This window comes from Magallana gigas, chromosome 5 (genome assembly GCF_963853765.1).
Source record: "Magallana gigas chromosome 5, xbMagGiga1.1, whole genome shotgun sequence".
Classification (NCBI taxonomy): domain Eukaryota; kingdom Metazoa; phylum Mollusca; class Bivalvia; order Ostreida; family Ostreidae; genus Magallana; species Magallana gigas.
The window spans coordinates 382,484-401,449 of record NC_088857.1 but is presented as its reverse complement, the minus strand read 5'-3'; the positions used below and the strand labels follow the sequence as shown (position 1 = coordinate 401,449).

Below are 18,966 nucleotides of genomic sequence, written 5' to 3'. Positions count from 1 at the left end.
CTAGTTTTTATATATATATATATATATATATACGACAGAAAATGCATAGCACTGAGTAAAACACATTTGTCTTGAACAGGATTGGATTGATTGTACTTTTTGGAATATTTATTGAAAATTTGAATTACTTTTTTATAGATCATGATTTCAGTTAGTACGCTGCCTGTCGAGACAAATAATGGTTGATAAACTGTCATACTGACAACCATATACAGAACTCTAAAATAAAAAGTGCCTTTAGTCATATTGAACAAGATACATTGTATTAGAGAGATCAATAACTGGAAAGTTGCAAAAATTAAATTATTAATTTTTATTTGTTGTTCGTTGTCATTGCAAATAATGCAACGGTACATTTTCTTTGAGTTTATTATTTTACTAATTAGACTGCTATACTGTTCGTATTATTAGTCGGATTAATAACATCCGACCATATAATAAAACAGACTGCCTCAACATGGGGTAAGAATACATCAGGAATGTTGTTTTCAAAATAAGCGATTTGAATGCAAATTGAAAAATCAGGCACGTAGCATCGGGGGGGGGGGGGGGGGGGGGGGGAGGGGGAGGAGGCCCCTCTTTTTCTCGCAGCAACAATTTTTTAAATTTACATATAAAAAATTGAATTATCATGGAGTTGCCCCCCCCCCCCCCCCCACTTTTTGGGGAGCATGTAAAAAATTGATATCAAAAGAAGGAAATTAGGAGTGAAATTGAAGTTATAAAGTTATATATAGATATACTACGCCAGCCCCCCCCCCCCCCCCCCCACCATCACGGATTAGGATTTTGAAGATGATTTTGGGAAATTGAAATTTCCCTTTTTTCTTTTTTTTTTGCCTCTCAAGATTTTTTGGATGAGGCTGGCCCCCCCAACGATGCTACGTGCCTGAAAATAGCAAATACAAAACAACGAATTGAACTGTACAATGAATATGGTACAATAAAATAGAAAAATACAAAATAAAATCAATGTATAAATGTATATAGTGGAAACGCATTAGGGTGAGTTCATATGAATCGGACACTTACCTATATGTTATGGTATTTGCATCCAACAATTACGAGGTCCACTCCACTGGAGCTCCACTACTGATTCTGTTATACATTGTACATTAGTCCATAACTATGTTTTCCTTATTATTACCATATCATATATTTTTTATGGTGTCTTCCACGCATTATAAGGTAACTTTAAGATTTTCATTATGCCTACGGTATGTTCTGTTGTTTCTCGGCTAAACAACATTTAACTGAAGATTGTAAATATCTAATTGTATTTCAAACCATTTAATAAATTATAAAAATTAACTTTTTAATGTTAACTTGGTCCATAAATGATGAATAAAGAATTATTGATATTATCTCCTGTACTTCCCTTATTTACTTGTAATTGTACTCGGGCTCGATGTTCAATGTTTTACTTTCGGTTTAAACAAAAACTGTTTGGGTAAGAGAAACCACAGGCACCTGAATTTTTATTAATCAGTCGCTTAATAAGTCATATATCGAAAAATTCTACCCCTACTATATATAAATACACACATATAAATACACATAGTGTATTTATATATAGTAGGGGTAGAATTTTTCGATATATGACTTATTAAGCGACTGATTGATAAAAATCCAGGTGTCTGTGGAGAAACAATAAATGAAGCAAAGTCTGTACAGATCGAATTAAGTTATTTTGCTGATAAAAATTTATAGTTCTAGTATTTTGCTTGTTGTGTCGGTTGTTTTAATGGGCGTGTACGACGTATAACTGGGTTTTATTCTGTATCAATATTGGTAACTTAGCATTTAGCACATTAACAGCTGATTCACAAAGTTAACCTTTAAGCATGGGTTAAAAATCAAATATTTAATGTTTAAACTTTATAGCAGAGAAAGCTGCCAGAATAATTTCATATTTATATCGATATTTATATGTTTGATACATGGACATGCGTATATATAGGGTGCACAACTGCACATGCTTTAAGTAATTGAACTGATGAAGATAGCTGAATATTTGAATGTAACTCAGAATGTAATCTTTCTGATTTTTTTTAGCATTTAACTGATCCTTTTTCAAAGTATCAACGATCAACTCCACTCACAAGTATTTTCAATGGATCCCTCAATTGTGCAGCAAACCTTCAAGGCAGCCCCTCTCACGACAGAGTTCTTTCTACAAGGCAGCGTAATGGAGAACTCTCTAGAAACACTGGTGAACCGCCTTAAAGGCCTTTGTGACAATGCCGACTATCAGCAGGAATCCTTTCAGGATCATGAAATGGTCTTTCACATAAGTATGTCAACTTAATCACAAGAACTTATTTGACTTTGTACTGCTTTTCCAACATACCATTCATATACGCATATCTCTACTGTTTAAATTTTCTACAGAGAACACATCAGTGCCGACCCCTCTAGTGTTTAGAGTTCGGCATTCTTTAGTTCAGACGGAATGTTGGTAAGTTATCCCACGCTAGTACTCTTTCTCTTCTTGATTATATTTTTCATCCATCATTTATTCTTAGTCTCTCTTTTTCTTTCTCTCTCTTTCTCTCTCTCTTCTTGGTAATTATGATAATCTTTAACATTTGTATTTTTTATTCTTACAGGAAACAATTTGTTCAAAAATAAGTCTTTAAATGTTGTCTGTTGTTTTATGACAGGTCCCTGAGATATTTAGGTCATGCAGAAGTTGGAGATAAGAACCGACCAACTTTGGTGAGGAGTTATATTGACTGTCCTACCTCAGAGAACGTTGCCCAATTTATTGGGGAGCTTGGCTTCAGGTGATTAAAGTCTTGTTCTCTTCTTCAACAGCTTCTTGTCCTCTACTGCGAGATTTAACAGCTTTTTGTCTCAATATCACTGTACACAATTCAAGTGTTTTATGAGTTTATTGTTATTATGATAAGTACATTATTCAAACTAATAGCTCTCTGATCCAGTTTTGTTATTAAAGACCATCAAATTCTCATACAAAGCTGTTTACCTCTACATTATTTTAGTAGATATGGCTTTTTTTACCTGAGTATTGTCTATTTGTCCATCTGTACTCTCTCAATGTCCTGGAGAACTTCTTGAATTCTTTTTATAGTTTTGTTATAGTAATAGAGTTTGTCCACAAAACCAAACCTTTCCCTAGTGTACATGTCTATTTTCATACCAATATTTGATGTTTTATTTTATTAGAATGGACCACGAGTTTGTTGTGAAGGGGTTTTATTTCCACAAAGGGAGAATGAAGATAACTGTTTCCAAGTTCTACAAGGTACACCCAGCTGTTAGATAGAAGGCATTATCCTGCCTGTGATGAAAATCTAATGTTCATTGGTCAAGAGGAAAAGTGTAAACCAACTTTTATTTGCGTGCGAGAAATATTCACATCATTCGTGAGATCCTCTTCGGTGCGAATATTTCTCGCTGTGAACTAATATTAACTCAGTTAAAACTGTATGGGAGTTATTTCAAAACGAGTGTGGAAAAAGCGTGGTCGCAAAAAAAAAAATCGGCATGAATGAGTTTATCTTCGGTAAATATCGAAATATTATTTATTATAATGTTTTATTATCAGAATTAAAAGATTATGTACATTATACTTACATTATATAGTTTCCAACCTTCTCCACATCACTTATTGACTAGATAGTAATTCAGTTCATTTCTTCCACAATGTGAATTAACATCAGCACTACTCCAAATTCACGTACAAACTGCTTACTTACTGTCGACATGGTCAGTAGACCTACATTTTTAGGTCACCTGAGTAAACTCAGGTTACCTATTGCTATCCGTTTTCGTCCGTCGTCGTGCGTCATCCATCGTCCTTCGTGCGTTAACAATTTAACAATTTTAACTTCGTCTTAAAAACTACAAGGCTAATTGTTACCATTTTTGTTTTGAGGCATCTCTATGGTAAAAGGAATCTAAATTGTGAAATTCATGGCTCTACCACCCCTGGGGCACCACAGGTGGGGCCAAATATGCAAAAAAAAAAACCCAAGTTTTCAAAAATCTTCTCTACTCCCATACATGTAAGGAAAATCTAGTTGCATGGTTATGATGTCCATGAAGCTCTCTACCCCAAAATTGTGAAATTCATGGACCCTGGGTCATGGGTTTTGGCTCTAGGGTGGGGCCAATATGGCCATATAGTTAAAATGTATTAAATCTTAGAAAATCTTCTCATCTACTCCCATACATATTTGTTAAAAACTGAATGCATGATTATGATGTCCATGAAGCCCTCTACCAAACTTGTGAAATTTATGACCCCTGTGTCAGGGGTTTAGGCTCTAGGGTGGGGCCAATAGGGCCATATAGTTAAAATGTATTAAATCTTAGAAAATCTTTTTCTCTACACCCATATATATTTGTTAAAAACTAAATGCATGATTCTGATGTCCATGAAGCCCTCTACCAAACTTGTGAAATTTATGACCCCTGTGTCAGGGGTTCAGGTTCTAGGGTGGGACCAATATGGCCATATAGTAAAAATGTGTTTAATCTTAAAAAATCTTCTCTTTACTCCCACACATGTGGGCAAAAAACTGAATACATGGTTATGATGTCCACTAATTCCTTCTGAAATTCATGGCCCCTGGGTCAGGGGTTCAGGACTTGGGGGGGGGGGGCAATATGGTGATACAGTGTTAAGGCATATACCGGTAATGATTAAAAATCTTCTTCTCTAATCTCACACATCTTTATGAGAAACTGACTTCATAATTATGTTTACCAGGAAGTCCTCTTCTAAAATTTTTAATTTCATGTCCCCTGGAGTATGGGTTTTGACTCTAGGGCAGGGCCGAAATGGATGTATAGGAGTTAATGCATATGATGTTTAAAAATTATCTTGTTTACTTCCACACCTGAAAGGAAAACTAAATTTGTGAATCTGTAGACCAGATCTTTAAGTTTTTCGCCAAAATTATAGGTTTCATTACATAGTTCTTTTTGAAAGATTTCAGGCAGGGAGGTGGTCGTCATTACAAATTTATAAATGTTCTACTCCAGAATGAATCCTAATTAAATGCATATTTGAGACTCCTCTACAAGTTTGTGTATGGGTTATATGCTACTCAAGTGACCGTTAAGGCCAATAGGCCTCTTGTTATATCATACAGGATATGTTCATGTAAGTTTTAAAGATATTGAAAAAAGAATTACGTGGAACAAATATAAGACCTCATTAACAAAAAGAAAGCTTTGAAAGCATTGGCAGTGACTTAAAGTTGTCAATTTCTTTCAAAACTTTTTTTTGAGTTCAGTAAAATAAATTTGCTTTCTGAAGCTGTTAATAAGAGTAAAAGAGCTGCAATATACATGAATGAGTTTTCTCCCCTTGACTGTAGATGAATCAGCCAGGAAACACAACCAATGACACGATAGAGACAGTGTGTCCGTCGTACCTCGTGGAGCTGAGTGTGGTGACGTCGTCCGGACAGGAAGCAGTCGGAGATGACATGAAGAATTTTGCTGAGCAGCTCAAACCGTATCCTTTTCTCTGACCTCAAACAAAAAACTCTTGTGATAGACTTTTATTTTGTATTTGGGGGTGGAGTGGGGTTAAATTTCAGGTTGTGTAGCACAGAGGCTTGTACCGGGTATTTGTAATAAAAGTTCATCCTTTACTAGTGTTATTATTATACTACAGGGTGAACTTTTATTACAGAAACAAGCCCCTGTGTTTTGCGGGTATTATCACTGAAATTTTAAAACATGGTTTTAGTTCAGGAAAGCAATTTAATATCCCTTTGAATTTAAAGGGTTTGCTGCAACAGGATTTCATGTAAAATTTTAAAATAATAATGTTTTTAAAATCTGTAAGAAACCGGAGGCCTTTTGCATTATTGGTGGGTGTTGACCTTGAACAGGCTGATTGAGTTTCAGAAGCACAATCATGTGGAATTCAACAACATTTCTTGGCATTCTGAATGGGGTTGTTAATTTTGCCACTGAATTGTTGGAAAAGTACAAAATATGCAAAAATGTTTTAAAAGCTGTTAACAGGATACTGTCCAGAATTATTTTTTTGGAATTTACAACTGATCTTGTATTTAATAGTCGAAAGTCAAGTAGTTTTGGGAAGAATAATGTATAGTATAATTGATCCCATTGGTGTGTGTTTGTTTGGAGGCAGGGGCTGCATGTAAGCTGGGTGGTTTACATGCAGTGTTTGTACATGGTGACTCAATTCCATTGTCTGTGTGTTTCACTGTGTAAGTTTATGTTTATGTAATATAACACTATCTGTGTATCAGACCAGATGATGACGAGCAATCAAAGCTTTAATGAGTTGTGTGACATTGATGATGTTGATACAGAAATATTGATGTTCCTTAGTGATGAACAGATTAGTTACTCTTGAAAAAACAGATCACAGAAAAATCCAGCTGGCACAGACGTAGTCAAAACTATGGTATGGTGAAAACATTGATGTAGTGGAAACTGTGACATAGTGGAAACATTGGCATAAAAGAAACTGTTGATACACCAACATAGAAAATAACATTGTAAAAATCATTTATTACATGTATTTGAAACATTTGAAAAGCTGAATGGCAGCGAATGCTTGCACATTCAATGTTTCCATACATGACAGTTTGGAACAAACTGTGGATAAAGTAAAACTATGGCTTAGTATGAAAATCAGCATTGTGGAAACATAGAAATAGTGGAAATAACTCTGAAACAAAACATGGCGTAAACACAAATCAATATGGTGGAAATGTAAGAATTAGATAATTCCCGACAATGATGACAGACACTGGAGATGGCATGCTCCACGCCAGGAACGCCACGTAATAACTTGACCGACTGATCTACAACATAAAAATAAATCATGTGTAAAAATTAACAACACACGTGTTTGTTTTTGATTACGTAATATTTACCCGATTGCACAGTTTATGTATGCCCCAAATATTACTGTAGTCAAATTGGCCGCAGTATTATTACTGAGTGTAGTTTTTTTTAGCAGTACGACATTAACATATGTTTTAAAATGTAACAAGTACACAAAAAATAAAAATAAAAGATTTCCCGGTTGTCAGGACAAAAGACCTCGTTTTCTTTATTGTTAGCGATCCCTACCCATTATGTGACTTGTGTCTGTACACATTTCCCCAAGCGTTCACTGTATATACAGCTACTAGAGCCTACCCAATCTGTGACCGATCTCTGATCAAGAAATACGTATCTCCCCAAGCGTAAACCTCCACCACCCTCCCCGGCATTCCCGGCCATTGATTCCACAGATGGACGGACCTTTGTACGAAGACATGGATACCGGAGAATGTCCTTGGTCGTAAGTAAAGAAGACTTGGTGACCGAAAATATCCCTGGTTCGTAGGTACAGGGCTTGAAGAAAGGGGAAATGTTAATTGTTCGAAGGTCCTCGAAGACTTGGAAAAGAGGAAGTGCTCCTTATTTGTAGGTACACGGAGACTTAGAGAAAGGGGTATACGTACGGCAGGTTCGTAAGTACACGTAAACTTTGAGAGCGGGGTTATCCCTGGCTCGTAAGCACAAGGAGACTTGGGGAAATATATGGGAGTGGGTCGTAAGCACAACTTGGACTTGGAAATCTTGGGAGTGGCATCCCTGATTCAGAACTAAGTATGCTCGTCTTGAAGGGGGAAACTTAATTGCATTGGATCTAACTATAGAAGACAATAGGGTTACTCTTATGAACATTTATGGTCCGAACACTGATAGTCCTGGGTTTTATGAGTATGTACGTGAAACATTTTTAGAATTAGATAACGATTATTATATACTTGCGGGAGATTTTAATCTTGCACTGAATCCTGTTATGGATACAATGAATTACAAGTCAGTTAATAACCCAAAAGCAAGGGAAAAAATATTAGAAGTTATGGATGACTTACATCTGCTGGATTATTTTAGAATTTTAAACCCTGATAAAAGGGCATATACTTGGCGTAAAAAAAAACCCTTAAAACAAGGGCGTTTAGACTATATTTTGATATCTGAAAGTCTATCAAATTCTGTGGAATCTTACTCAATTAAACCTGGTTATAGATCAGACCACTCCATTGTTACTACAGAATTGAAATTCAATACCTTTAAAAGGGGGCGTGGATTGTGGAAATTTAACAACAGTCTACTTTCAGACATGAATTATGTACAAAAGGTAAAAGAAACAATACAAGACATTTGCAAACAATATCTGGTAAGAGACACAGAGGATATAGATGATAGTTCATTTCTAGATGTTCTACTCATGGAAATTAGAGGTATTACTATTTCATATTCCACTTTTAAGAAAAAGGAAAGAGAAAATAAAGAAAAGTCATTACTCGAAGAAATAGATAAATTAGAGTCTGAGGAAAATATTAATTTACATGCAGTTGAAGAAAAGAGATTATTACTAGAAAACATTAGGAAAGAAAAGATGATAGGGCATATGATCAGAGGTAAAGCTAGATGGGTTGAGGAAGGAGAAAAGCCTACCAGATATTTTTGTAACTTGGAAAATCGTAATTATATTAATAAAACTATCAAAAAATTAGAATTAGAAGGAAGTGGTATGATCTATGACCAGGCAGAAATTCTTAATGAAGTTAAAACTTTTTACAAAAATCTCTATGCAAAAAGAGATTCTGAACTATTGGACCTAGACCTCGAAGATATTATTCAAATCCATATTCCAAAATTAGATACATGTCTCTCAGAATCATTGGACAGAAATATATCTGAAAATGAAATTTATGAAGTCTTAAAAAACATGAAAAACAATAAATCCCCAGGTAGCGATGGATATACTGTCGAGTTTTTTAAATTCTTTTGGGTTGACCTAAAGGAATTTATTCTGAAGTCAATAAATTGTATTTTCTCCAAAAAGGAACTTCCTATTTCTCAACGTTTGGGAATTATATCATGTTTGCCGAAGGGAGATAAACCTAGACAATTTTTAAAAAACTGGCGACCGATTACACTTTTGAAAGTTATATATAAACTTATTTCAGGTTGTCTTAGTTCGAGAATTAAATCTACTTTAGATTATCTTATTTCTGACACTCAGTCAGGCTTTATTAAAGGAAGATACATTGGAGAAAATACCAGATTTATATATGACTTAATGCATTTTACTGAAGTTAAGAAAATACCAGGACTATTAGTGTTAATAGATTTTGAAAAAGCCTTCGATTCGATTTCTTGGTCTTTTATTTACAAAGTCTTAAAGTTTTTCGGATTTGGTGAATACATTATACAATGGGTTAAGATTCTTAACACTAATTTCAAGGCGGCTGTTTTACAAAGTGGTTTTTTATCAGACCAACTTTGTGTTGAGAGAGGATGTAGGCAAGGAGACCCTGTTGCACCTTATTTATTTCTTCTTTGTGCTGAGATTCTATCAGCCTTGATAAAGGAAAATAATGATATTAAGGGCATTCTGATACATGGTAAGGAACATAAAATAAGTCAATATGCTGATGATACATCTTTAATTCTTGATGGCTCACCAAATTCACTATTTACAGCTTTTGATACTTTAGAATTTTTTTCAAAACTATCTGGGTTGAAAGTAAATAGCTCTAAAACAAAAATAATTTGGATAGGATCAAAAAAATTTTCAAATCAGGTGTTTCATCATTCTAGATGGAAACTTGATTGGGGTTCAACAACATTTAACTTATTGGGTATCTGTTTTTCTGTTGATTTAGAACAAATTACTGACCTAAACTACTCTTTGCAGATTCCTAAAATAAAAAGTATGATACAACATTGGAATAGAAGAATTCTAACTCCAATTGGTCGTGTGACTGTAGTAAAGTCCTTAATCATTCCAAAAATCAACCACTTATTTATATCATTGCCGACACCCAGAAGGGAGACAATTTTATCTCTCAATAAAGACATTTTTGAATTTGTTTGGAATGCAAAGTGTGACAAAATAAAGCGTTCAGTTATAACTCAAGACTATCAACAAGGAGGGTTAAAAATGTTAGAAATGAACAAATTTATTATGTCATTGAAATGCTCATGGTTGAAAAGATTGATTAAAGGTAAAAAATCATGGATAGATATTTTTGAAGCTATTAATGGTGTACAAATTGTTAACAAATTACTTGATTTTGGTGATGCATTCATATCAGAATGTGTAATTCCAAAAAATAATGTTTTTTGGCAAGATGTTTTCAATTCTTTTCTCTGTGTTATAAAATCTTTTAATGGGAGTTTCGTCAAAGAAAACCTCCCTAGTATTCCTGTTTGGTATAACACAAACATTAAAGTGGGTATGAAAACACTATTTATAAAAAGCTGGTATGAAAAGGGTGTCAAAATAATCAGTGATTTTCTTGATGTGGATGGAAATCTTTTACCACATGATATTTTTCAATATAGATTCAATATGAATGTCTGCATTATGCAGTATAACAGTGTAGTAAGTGCCATATCAAGATATCTTAAATCTTTTCTTACAAAAAATTCATACCAAGGGTTTATTACTCCATACATTCCAATATATTATAAATCTTTGTTGTTGTATAATAAATGTACTAATGTAGTGTATAGACAATTAAACTCTTGTAATGTAATTCCTACTTCCATATCCAAGTGGGAATCAGAGTTAGTTCAATATGGAGCCAAAATATGTGTTAATGATGCTTTTAATGTATGCTTTAAAACAACCAAAGACACTCAGCTACAATGGTTACAATTTAGATTACTTCATAGAATTCTACCTGTGAATCATTACTTAAAAAAAATTAAGGTGGTGTCCTCTGACTGTTGCTCATTTTGTAAACATGAAGTTGAGACAATTCAGCATGTCTTCATAAACTGTGAAAAAGTATCCACAATATGGAGCAACCTAAGCTTGCATATTTACCATGCAACTTCCTTAAGACTTGGTTTTAATGTAGTTAATATTTTGTTTGGTGAACTTCCAATGTCTAAAAACAACAAAGTTATTAATTTAATTATTCTATGTTCGAAACAATATTTGTTTACTTGTTTAAAAAAAGGCAAACTACCATGCCTTTCTGGACTTTTATCTTATTTATTTAACAAATACAAGGTTGAAAAATATATAGCTTGTAAAAATTTTGAAATGCAAAAATTTGTCAATACCTGGCAACCCTGGTATTCTATCTTTGACACTATGATTCAATCTTAGTCATGTTATTGGGCTTAACTAACACTTTGTTCATTAATTACCAATTTATGTGCTTTCATCCGTTCTAATATTCTTACTCTTTATATTTACCATATGATTTTTTTGTTTTTGTTTTTCTTTTGTTTTTTGTTTTTGTTTTTGTTTTTTTGTTTTTTTTTGGTTTAATTCTTTTGGTATTTTTTCAATTTAAGCAGCCTCTACCAATTAGATTGAGTGTGAGAGAGTGAGCATGCGTGAAAGAATATTTTAAAAAAACTGTATTGAATTTATTTATTATGTTTCTTGAGAGTAAAATAAAAAAAAAAAAAAAAAAAAAAAAAAAAAGTATGCTCGTCTTTGTAAGATATCGACTTCTCATCAATGGAATATAAAAATAACTTCTAAAAACCTGTCTACAAAGAGAAATGGATCGGACATTGCTATTTCAAATTACTAATTGCATTGGATAAAATTGTGGTAAGCAATTGGCGGTGCTTACATAATTACTAATTTTGTAATGCTTTTACGTGTACAAAACAAGATCTGATCGCAAAATGAATGGATTTGAGATAAAATGAGAGAATGGATCCGTATTCCCACAGTCTCCATTTGCATAAGACGTAAACTCTGCAATCTTCAAGTTTTGAACGAGACATTTAAATACAGGGAGTGGAATGCACAATGAACAATCAAGGTATGTTTTTACCTGTGGACAGTGAATTCACTTCCTGGTTATGCTTTCTTACTTTGGGCAGCTAATTCACAGGTTTATGTAAGGATTTACTTCAGGTAACAATCAGGTGAGGATTCTTCTAATTATTAACATACCTTGTATAATTAATTAACGCTCACTCAGGTGAAAATAAAAGCGTCCCAGATTCATGACATTTATGTTGTGTTTATGTTATGGAGGTAATGCCTGAATTGAAACGAAATAAACGTAATCAGGGTCTGACCATTACCGCGGGGAGCAGATTTACAGGAGGAGAGAGAGAGAGAGAGGAGGGACCTCTATATAGTTACTGAATTCCTGGCTTAATATGACCCCAATATGATATTTTCCTTGGGGAGTGCTGCATGTAAGATTACACTTCACATGCGCGGATCTAGGAAAAGGGAAAGGGGTCGGATCCGCCTGGAAAATTCAAATTTATTAAATTTCCATAGTATAATAACCGAACATAGGCTCGCCCCCTCCCCTGGCAAACATAATTATCTCATTAATCCCCCCCCCCCCCCGATAAATTTTATGGATTTGCGCATGCTTTATAAACACATAAAAACAAGAAAAATCAGGAGCACCGACCCTGAGCCCCACATTCTTACAGGTAAAGGTATTGCGTTTATACCTGTCATAGGTGATAAAATATCTTTTTAAAAGATTAATTCATCATCGCTTATGTATTCATGCAAACATTGGACTTAGACAGCAGCGTGTATCAACCTGGCCTGAGATGATACAGTGATACTGTGAATAAAATGAAGAGGTCTGACTCCTCCCAAAGCACCATTCTGCTATGTTGTAGAGACATGTTGGCGGCGGGGGTGACCTTCAAACACAACAATGATAACCTGACGGTGAAGGAGTTTTACGACAAGTACCACTCCAGCCTCCCCCAGCTCATCGTGGTCACCCAGGGATACTGCGGGGACATCGGGCTGGAGGAGTTCAGCATTGGCCAGGTTGGTGTTTTTGCAGGATGGGGTAGGGTGGGATGGAGGGAGCCGTGTGTGTCTGAAAGAGATTGCACAAAAAGAAAAATTAATGTAAGCATGTTAAGGGGATTTTTTTGCCTAGAAAGTTTTTTAATGATATTCAAACTCTTTGGAAAGAAAATAAATGTTTATAGAAAATACCCTAGCATTCCGTTAAAATCTCTTATTACAGATTCTACTGAAACCTTATGACCTGATCTGATGTTATTAATAATATTTAATAGGTAATTCGGATTCACACATCGTCCGCACAGAGACGGGTGGTGGCCAAGGTGGAGAAAGGTCTGTCCGTGCTGGAGGGGCGCGAAATCAGCATCCCCGTGGACTACGACATGAAGTTCTTTATCCTGAAGGGCGGCAAGAAAGGTGAGGCTCTTACGGCAAGAAAGGTGAGATTCGGGCGGCGAAAAAGGTGAGACTCGGGTCGCAATAAAGGTGAGATTCGGGCGGCGAGAAAAGTGAGATTTGGGTGGCAAGAAAGGTGAGACTCAAGCGGCGAGAAAGATGAGACTCGGGCGGCGTTAAAAGTGAGATTCGGGCGGCGAGAAAGGTTAAACTTGGGCGGTGAGAAACATTCTGCATTCTGAGCGGCAAGTGAGAATATGTATGAAGTTGGAAAAAATGATTGGTGTAGAGCGGCAATTGAGTAAAAGAAACAAGAAAGGTGAGTTTCGAGCTGAAAGTAAAAAAAAAGCTAATTGTGTTAAGAGCGAAGAAGTGGATGTTATTAAGCGGAAAGAAAGAGAGTTGATAGGCAAAAAAAAATTATTGTCGAGCTGCAATAAAAATAAGTGTTTCGCGTTTTAGGAAGATGAGTTTTTCGCGGTTTCAAAGGTTGAGTGTTGAGCGCAATAAGAAAATAATTTTGGGGGTTTAAGAAGATAAGAGTTGAGTGGAATAAAAATATGTTGAGCGGTTTAAGCATATGATAAGTGTTTGGCGGTTTAAGAAGACGATTGTTGAGCGGTTTCAGAAGATGAGCATTGAGCGGTCTAAAAAAATAATGAGTGTTGAGCGGTTTAAGAATATGATGAGTGTTGTGCGGTTTAAGAATATGATGAGTGTTGAGCGGTTTAAGGAGATGATGAGTGATGAGCGGTTTAAGAAGATGAGTGTTGAGCGGTTTTAGAAAATGATGAGTGTTCAGCGGTTTAGGGAGATGATGAGTGATGATCGATGTAAGAAGATGGGTGTTGAGCAGTTTAATAAATGATGAGTGTTGGGCGGTTTAGGAAGATGATGAATATTCAGCAGATGAAGGAGATGATGAGTGATTAGCGGTGTAAGAAGGTGAGTGTTGAGCGGTTTCAGGGGATGATGAGTGTTGAGCTATTTAAGAAGATGAGTATTGAGCAGTTTAATAAATGATGAGTGTTGGGCGGTTTCAGGAGATGATGAGTGTTGAGCTATTTAAGAAGATGAGTGTTTAAGAGTACAAGTATGATTTATTGTGCACAGTGCACAATTGGCGGATCTGACGATCTTGTGCTCTGTATCTTTGAGTCATTTTGTTCTAATTTACTTTTTCTAGGTCCTGTCTGACTTTTAAAATATTTGAATAAATCAATATCTTTATAATTTTTGTCTTATATACAGTGACAAACAATATTATACTGTATGTAATACTTAATCATTTCCCTGTAAGATAAGCTACAAGGAAAAAAATTAAAATCAATTTGTACATTTTGTCACATAGAAAAACAATTAATTCAAGTTTATATCTTATTTACTTTGACAAACAGGAGGAAAAGAATCCTCTCTCCATGAAATCCTTGAGAAGCATTCACTTCCGGTAGAAGTGACCCCGTCTGACTCGCATCAGCTGATGAATATTCAGGGTCAGGATCGGGAGACCGGGAAATCGTGTCACCTCAACCTGGTCCACTCCTACGAGGACAGGTATCTCCTTGGCAACGCGGTGTCGGACGGCAAGTACTTTACGTGGAATGGTCAACTGGAAACTTTATTTACTTGCATCCGTACATTATTATGCAACCTTCACAATATATAACTCTATAACTATAACGTAACGTAATACAAATAAGCAGTTAAGATTAACAGCAGTACTTGTGTACCCAACTATTAAAATAGCTCATGCACAATATACTGGAAAGTAAAGAATCTTATGAAAGTTGGTCCCAGATTCAAATGTAATATTGGTTGTAGCGAACTCGGTTGGCCAAAGGCATTAATATTGCACAGTGTCCACGAGTTTCTGCTTTACATATATATATACAGCACGTGTTGTTGTTATCAAAGTTTTATATTAACAGTTTACAGATTATGAGGATATCATTACGGTCGAGGCGTGATCAAATATGTTATTCCTTATTCCTTAGATATAGGAGGAATAGGCACTAAAGTGTACATTCAGTATTAATGACACATTCATTTAAATGTAATTGACTTTAAAAATTAAAAAAAAAAACGAAGCACTTTTCTGGAAGTGTATCTCAAACGAGAATCTTCTATCTAGTTTCGCTTTCGCCAACCACAGAGTCGATATTTGAATTTATATAATTCATTTCTCTGTTGTCAAGTATACAGACATCAAGTCCTAATTAATCACCATCAATGAAACTGTTACAAAATGTAGACGTAACATGATGTGGATTGATACATTTATTTCGGCGAATGCTCAGCAAGAAGGTTTATATACGAGTTAACGTTTTATATAGCAGGCACGTAGCATCAGGGGGGGCCAGGGGGGGCCTGGCCCCCCCACTTTTTCCCGCAGCAACAATTTTTTTTAAATTTACATATAAAAAAATGATTTATAATGGAGTTGGCCCCCCCACTTTTTTGGAAGTATGTAAAAAACTGAAATGAAAATAACGAAATGAGGAGTCAAATTGAAGTTACCCCCCCCCCCCCGGATTAGGAATTTCATGATTTGGAGGGGAAAAAAATTTGGTAGGTAGGAAATTTTTTTTTTGGAAGTATAGTTTACTCCCCCCCCCCCCCCCCCCCCCCCCCCCCCCCCCCACGGATTAGGATTTTGAAGATTTTTGGAAACTTTTAATTTCCTTTTTTTTTTTTTTTTTGCTTGTCAAGATTTTTTGGATGGGTCTGGCCCCCCCGCTTTCAAAAACGATGCTACGTGCCTGTATAGCCAATGAAACAACGCGTAACAAGCAGATACAGAATTATTATAATAAAGGTATGTCGTATGCCTGTAGGTATGCTGTACGCCCAGGTAACCGCCGTGCCCGTCTACCTGCCTGACCTGAGGCTGTCTATAGCCGTGGGGATTGAGGGCTTCTCCGAGGCCCAGTCGGCGACCAGCCTCCAGAACATGGAACTCAAAGTCATGCAGAATGTCAAGTTTAACACCGATTTTGGAAACCCCAGTAAGATATTAAATAACACCTGTTTATAGCTCAGCAAGTTCCTCCATCGTTCTTAGGATGTAGAGAAACATGTCAAATCAATTTTGAGTACCTTACTTTTTTATGGTTATGAACTTTCCCAATTTTCAGTGATATTAGATTAAATACAAAACGATTAGTAAACAATGAAACCGTTTTGACCGATATATTAAATATGTGTAAAATATTGGTATTTCCATGACATATATATTCTTTTACACTGAAATGAAATAAACTGAGCAATTTAGTGGTCTATATGGTTTATTTTCTGTATATGTAAATTGATTCTTTGGACTATTTTCTGTAGATGTCGCTGTTTACTCCCACGAATCTACCACACACAACGAGTACTCAGACTTTACGTACCGCGCCCCCGCGGAGTACTACAACATGGACGACATACTACGTCACAAGATCGCCAACCGGCCCTCCAAGCTCCTCCACTACATTGACCAGTCGGCGGATATGTACGAATTCATCCCCATGGATGCCGTGAGCAAAAAACCTCCGCCTAAGGCGCCTAAACCAGCAAAGGACAAGAAAGCTCAACCGGTGAAACCCATGACTCCGCCCCCACCGAGTATTCCCGACAGACCGGCGGTGTTTCCGGGAACCGAGCAGGCTGAGAGCGCACCGGAAGTCAACCGTCTTGACAACAGAGTATCACGCGTGCCAAACGTGGAGGAGCTGAAGATTCACGAGTTAGGAGAATGGATGAAGGAGCTAAAGCTAGATAAGTACGTGAGTGTATTCGCCGAGCAGGGCATCGATGGAGTTCTGCTGAAGGAATTGTCCCGCCAGGATTTAAAGACTGAGTTTGGAATGTCTTCCGTAGAGGCTATCAAACTGAACAAGTTCGCGTTGACGGGGCATGTCCCGTCCTAAAGACCCGAAACATTAAACCATCGTCTTCTGTGATAACTTGGACTCTTAGAAAGAAAATGAGATCACTCGCCCAACAAAGAAAATACCGGTAATACATGGCAGAGAAACAAGATTTATATCTGTAATGACAAATGTTCAAAGTCATTATATGTTCGTTTTCTCATATTAAGAAATTAACTGTACGAGGAAACTTTGAAATGTGCATGTAATATACCCCTTTAAATCTTATGTATGCAGGCAAAGTACATCTATATCTTATTAATGTAGTTATATTGTAATCATTATGTGTCCCGAAATTTTGCTTCCAACACTGTTTTCTTAAAATTTCGATAATCATTATTAGTACCTTTGGGCCCAAGCTACATTCATACACTAAAATGAAAAAGAGCTTGAAACGCTCCCTCAAACGCCAGAGGTTTTAATACTCATTAAAAATAAAAAATAAAAGTATACGGGCGTTTTGCACTGCAAACGATATAAAAAGTACTCAAGTGATAATGTTGGTGTTTCGAGTGACTTCCGAATGGAAAAAAGCAAAGGACTATGCACTATACCCATCATCCCTTTCCTTTTTTTTCCTATGATTATTTTTTTAAATTTGTTATCATTATCAGCCCATTATATATGTCTCAAGTCGAAAAATAACATAAATATCACGCCTCGGTTGCATTTTATTTTCACACTTGTTTCCCCTGACATGTATGTGCATTTCTTATGAATAACAACGAAAAGTGATAGAAACGGTAACCTAGGACAGAGCAGACTAGTAGATTCAACATTGTATTCGCCTTTTATCACTATCAACACATATGTATGCATTTCCGTCAGTTATTATATAACAGGGACATTTGTTTAAGGAAGTTATTAGAGTAAACACAACTGACACAAACAAGTAAACACAACTAGACTGTGCATGGCTAGCGGGCATCCCTAACATCCCTAACCCTAACCCTACAACCATGTCTAACAAACAACATACAACAGTACTAGTAGATTTACTGGAACTATGTCCATGGCTAGCGGGCATCCCGCGGCTTGTTTGTTTCACTCCTCCCTCCCTACAACCATGTCTAACAAACAACATACAACAGTAGATTTACAGGAACTATGTCCATGGCTAGCGGGCATCCCGCGGCTTGTTTGTTTCACTCCTCCCTCCCTACAACCATGTCTAACAAACAACATACAACAGTAGATTTACAGGAACTATATCAGTACCAGTAAACCGGACACCCGCCTGTGTTACGTATCATTCTGCTGGTCCTACCTGCCTATTATACCTAAACAACATGCAGTCCTCAAAGTCCTCGGGAGGATTTTTTCTTTACCCTGGATTCAAACAAGTTTAACCCTGGAAGAGTGGCTGTGATATATGACCTTGCAATCCCCAGGGTTACAATTAGCTTTCGTCATGGTAACAACAATCATGACTTATTCTTGCCATTTCATTTATTTAGTCGCCATGACAACAATAATAACTCATTCTGACCTTGACACACCAACAGTAAGTAGTTCTTACTTTGTCACACTTACTGTATACACAGAAATTATTGTTAAATTTATATACCTTCAAAGCCAGTTAACGAAATGTTGAATAATGCCCCATATGTACATACTACAAAAGTAAACTCAATCAATGTCTTCAAAATATTAAATGCAAGAAAATATAGTTCTTTGAGTTTTTATTTTCCTCATCACATACGATAATTTTCTAACTATGATATGATTTCTGTATTCAATAACAATTTGTTTACCTGTCGTTACTATAATGCCCTTTTTAACTTCCATTCCCTAAAGAGATTCGACAACAGTTTGTATTAATAGGCCCCTGTTATTAACACTCACTTTAGATCATTATTTTGGTAAGTATAC

General features: G+C 35.9%; 2 protein-coding genes across 7 annotated transcripts; both read left to right on the top strand.

Annotated features, from left to right (window-relative positions):
• Positions 1 to 1,410: 1,410 nt before the first annotated feature.
• LOC105328741 (mediator of RNA polymerase II transcription subunit 18) lies at positions 1,411 to 6,632 on the top strand. 3 transcript variants are annotated; one of them, XM_011429737.4, is made up of 7 exons: positions 1,411 to 1,450; positions 2,056 to 2,294; positions 2,392 to 2,458; positions 2,664 to 2,786; positions 3,190 to 3,268; positions 5,352 to 5,491; positions 6,353 to 6,632. In XM_011429737.4, the coding sequence occupies exons 2-7, from the start codon at positions 2,114 to 2,116 to the stop codon at positions 6,405 to 6,407; spliced, it is 645 nt and encodes a 214-aa protein (XP_011428039.3). In that variant the 5' UTR covers positions 1,411 to 1,450; positions 2,056 to 2,113; the 3' UTR covers positions 6,408 to 6,632. The 3 variants fall into 3 exon arrangements, with proteins under 3 accessions (XP_011428039.3, XP_011428041.3, XP_034313132.2); XM_011429739.4 differs by lacking the exon at positions 1,411 to 1,450 and adding an exon at positions 1,616 to 1,752; XM_034457241.2 differs by lacking the exon at positions 1,411 to 1,450 and adding an exon at positions 1,768 to 1,791.
• A 486-nt stretch (positions 6,633 to 7,118) lies between these two features.
• Positions 7,119 to 18,763, top strand: LOC105328742 (uncharacterized). 4 transcript variants are annotated; one of them, XM_011429741.4, is made up of 6 exons: positions 7,119 to 7,306; positions 12,652 to 12,808; positions 13,066 to 13,207; positions 14,584 to 14,769; positions 16,021 to 16,191; positions 16,517 to 18,763. In XM_011429741.4, the coding sequence occupies exons 1-6, from the start codon at positions 7,257 to 7,259 to the stop codon at positions 17,092 to 17,094; spliced, it is 1,284 nt and encodes a 427-aa protein (XP_011428043.3). In that variant the 5' UTR covers positions 7,119 to 7,256; the 3' UTR covers positions 17,095 to 18,763. The 4 variants fall into 4 exon arrangements, with proteins under 4 accessions (XP_011428043.3, XP_011428044.3, XP_011428045.3 ...); XM_011429742.4 differs by lacking the exon at positions 7,119 to 7,306 and adding an exon at positions 11,485 to 11,819; XM_011429743.4 differs by lacking the exon at positions 7,119 to 7,306 and adding an exon at positions 11,785 to 11,925.
• The last annotated feature ends 203 nt before the right edge of the window (positions 18,764 to 18,966 follow it).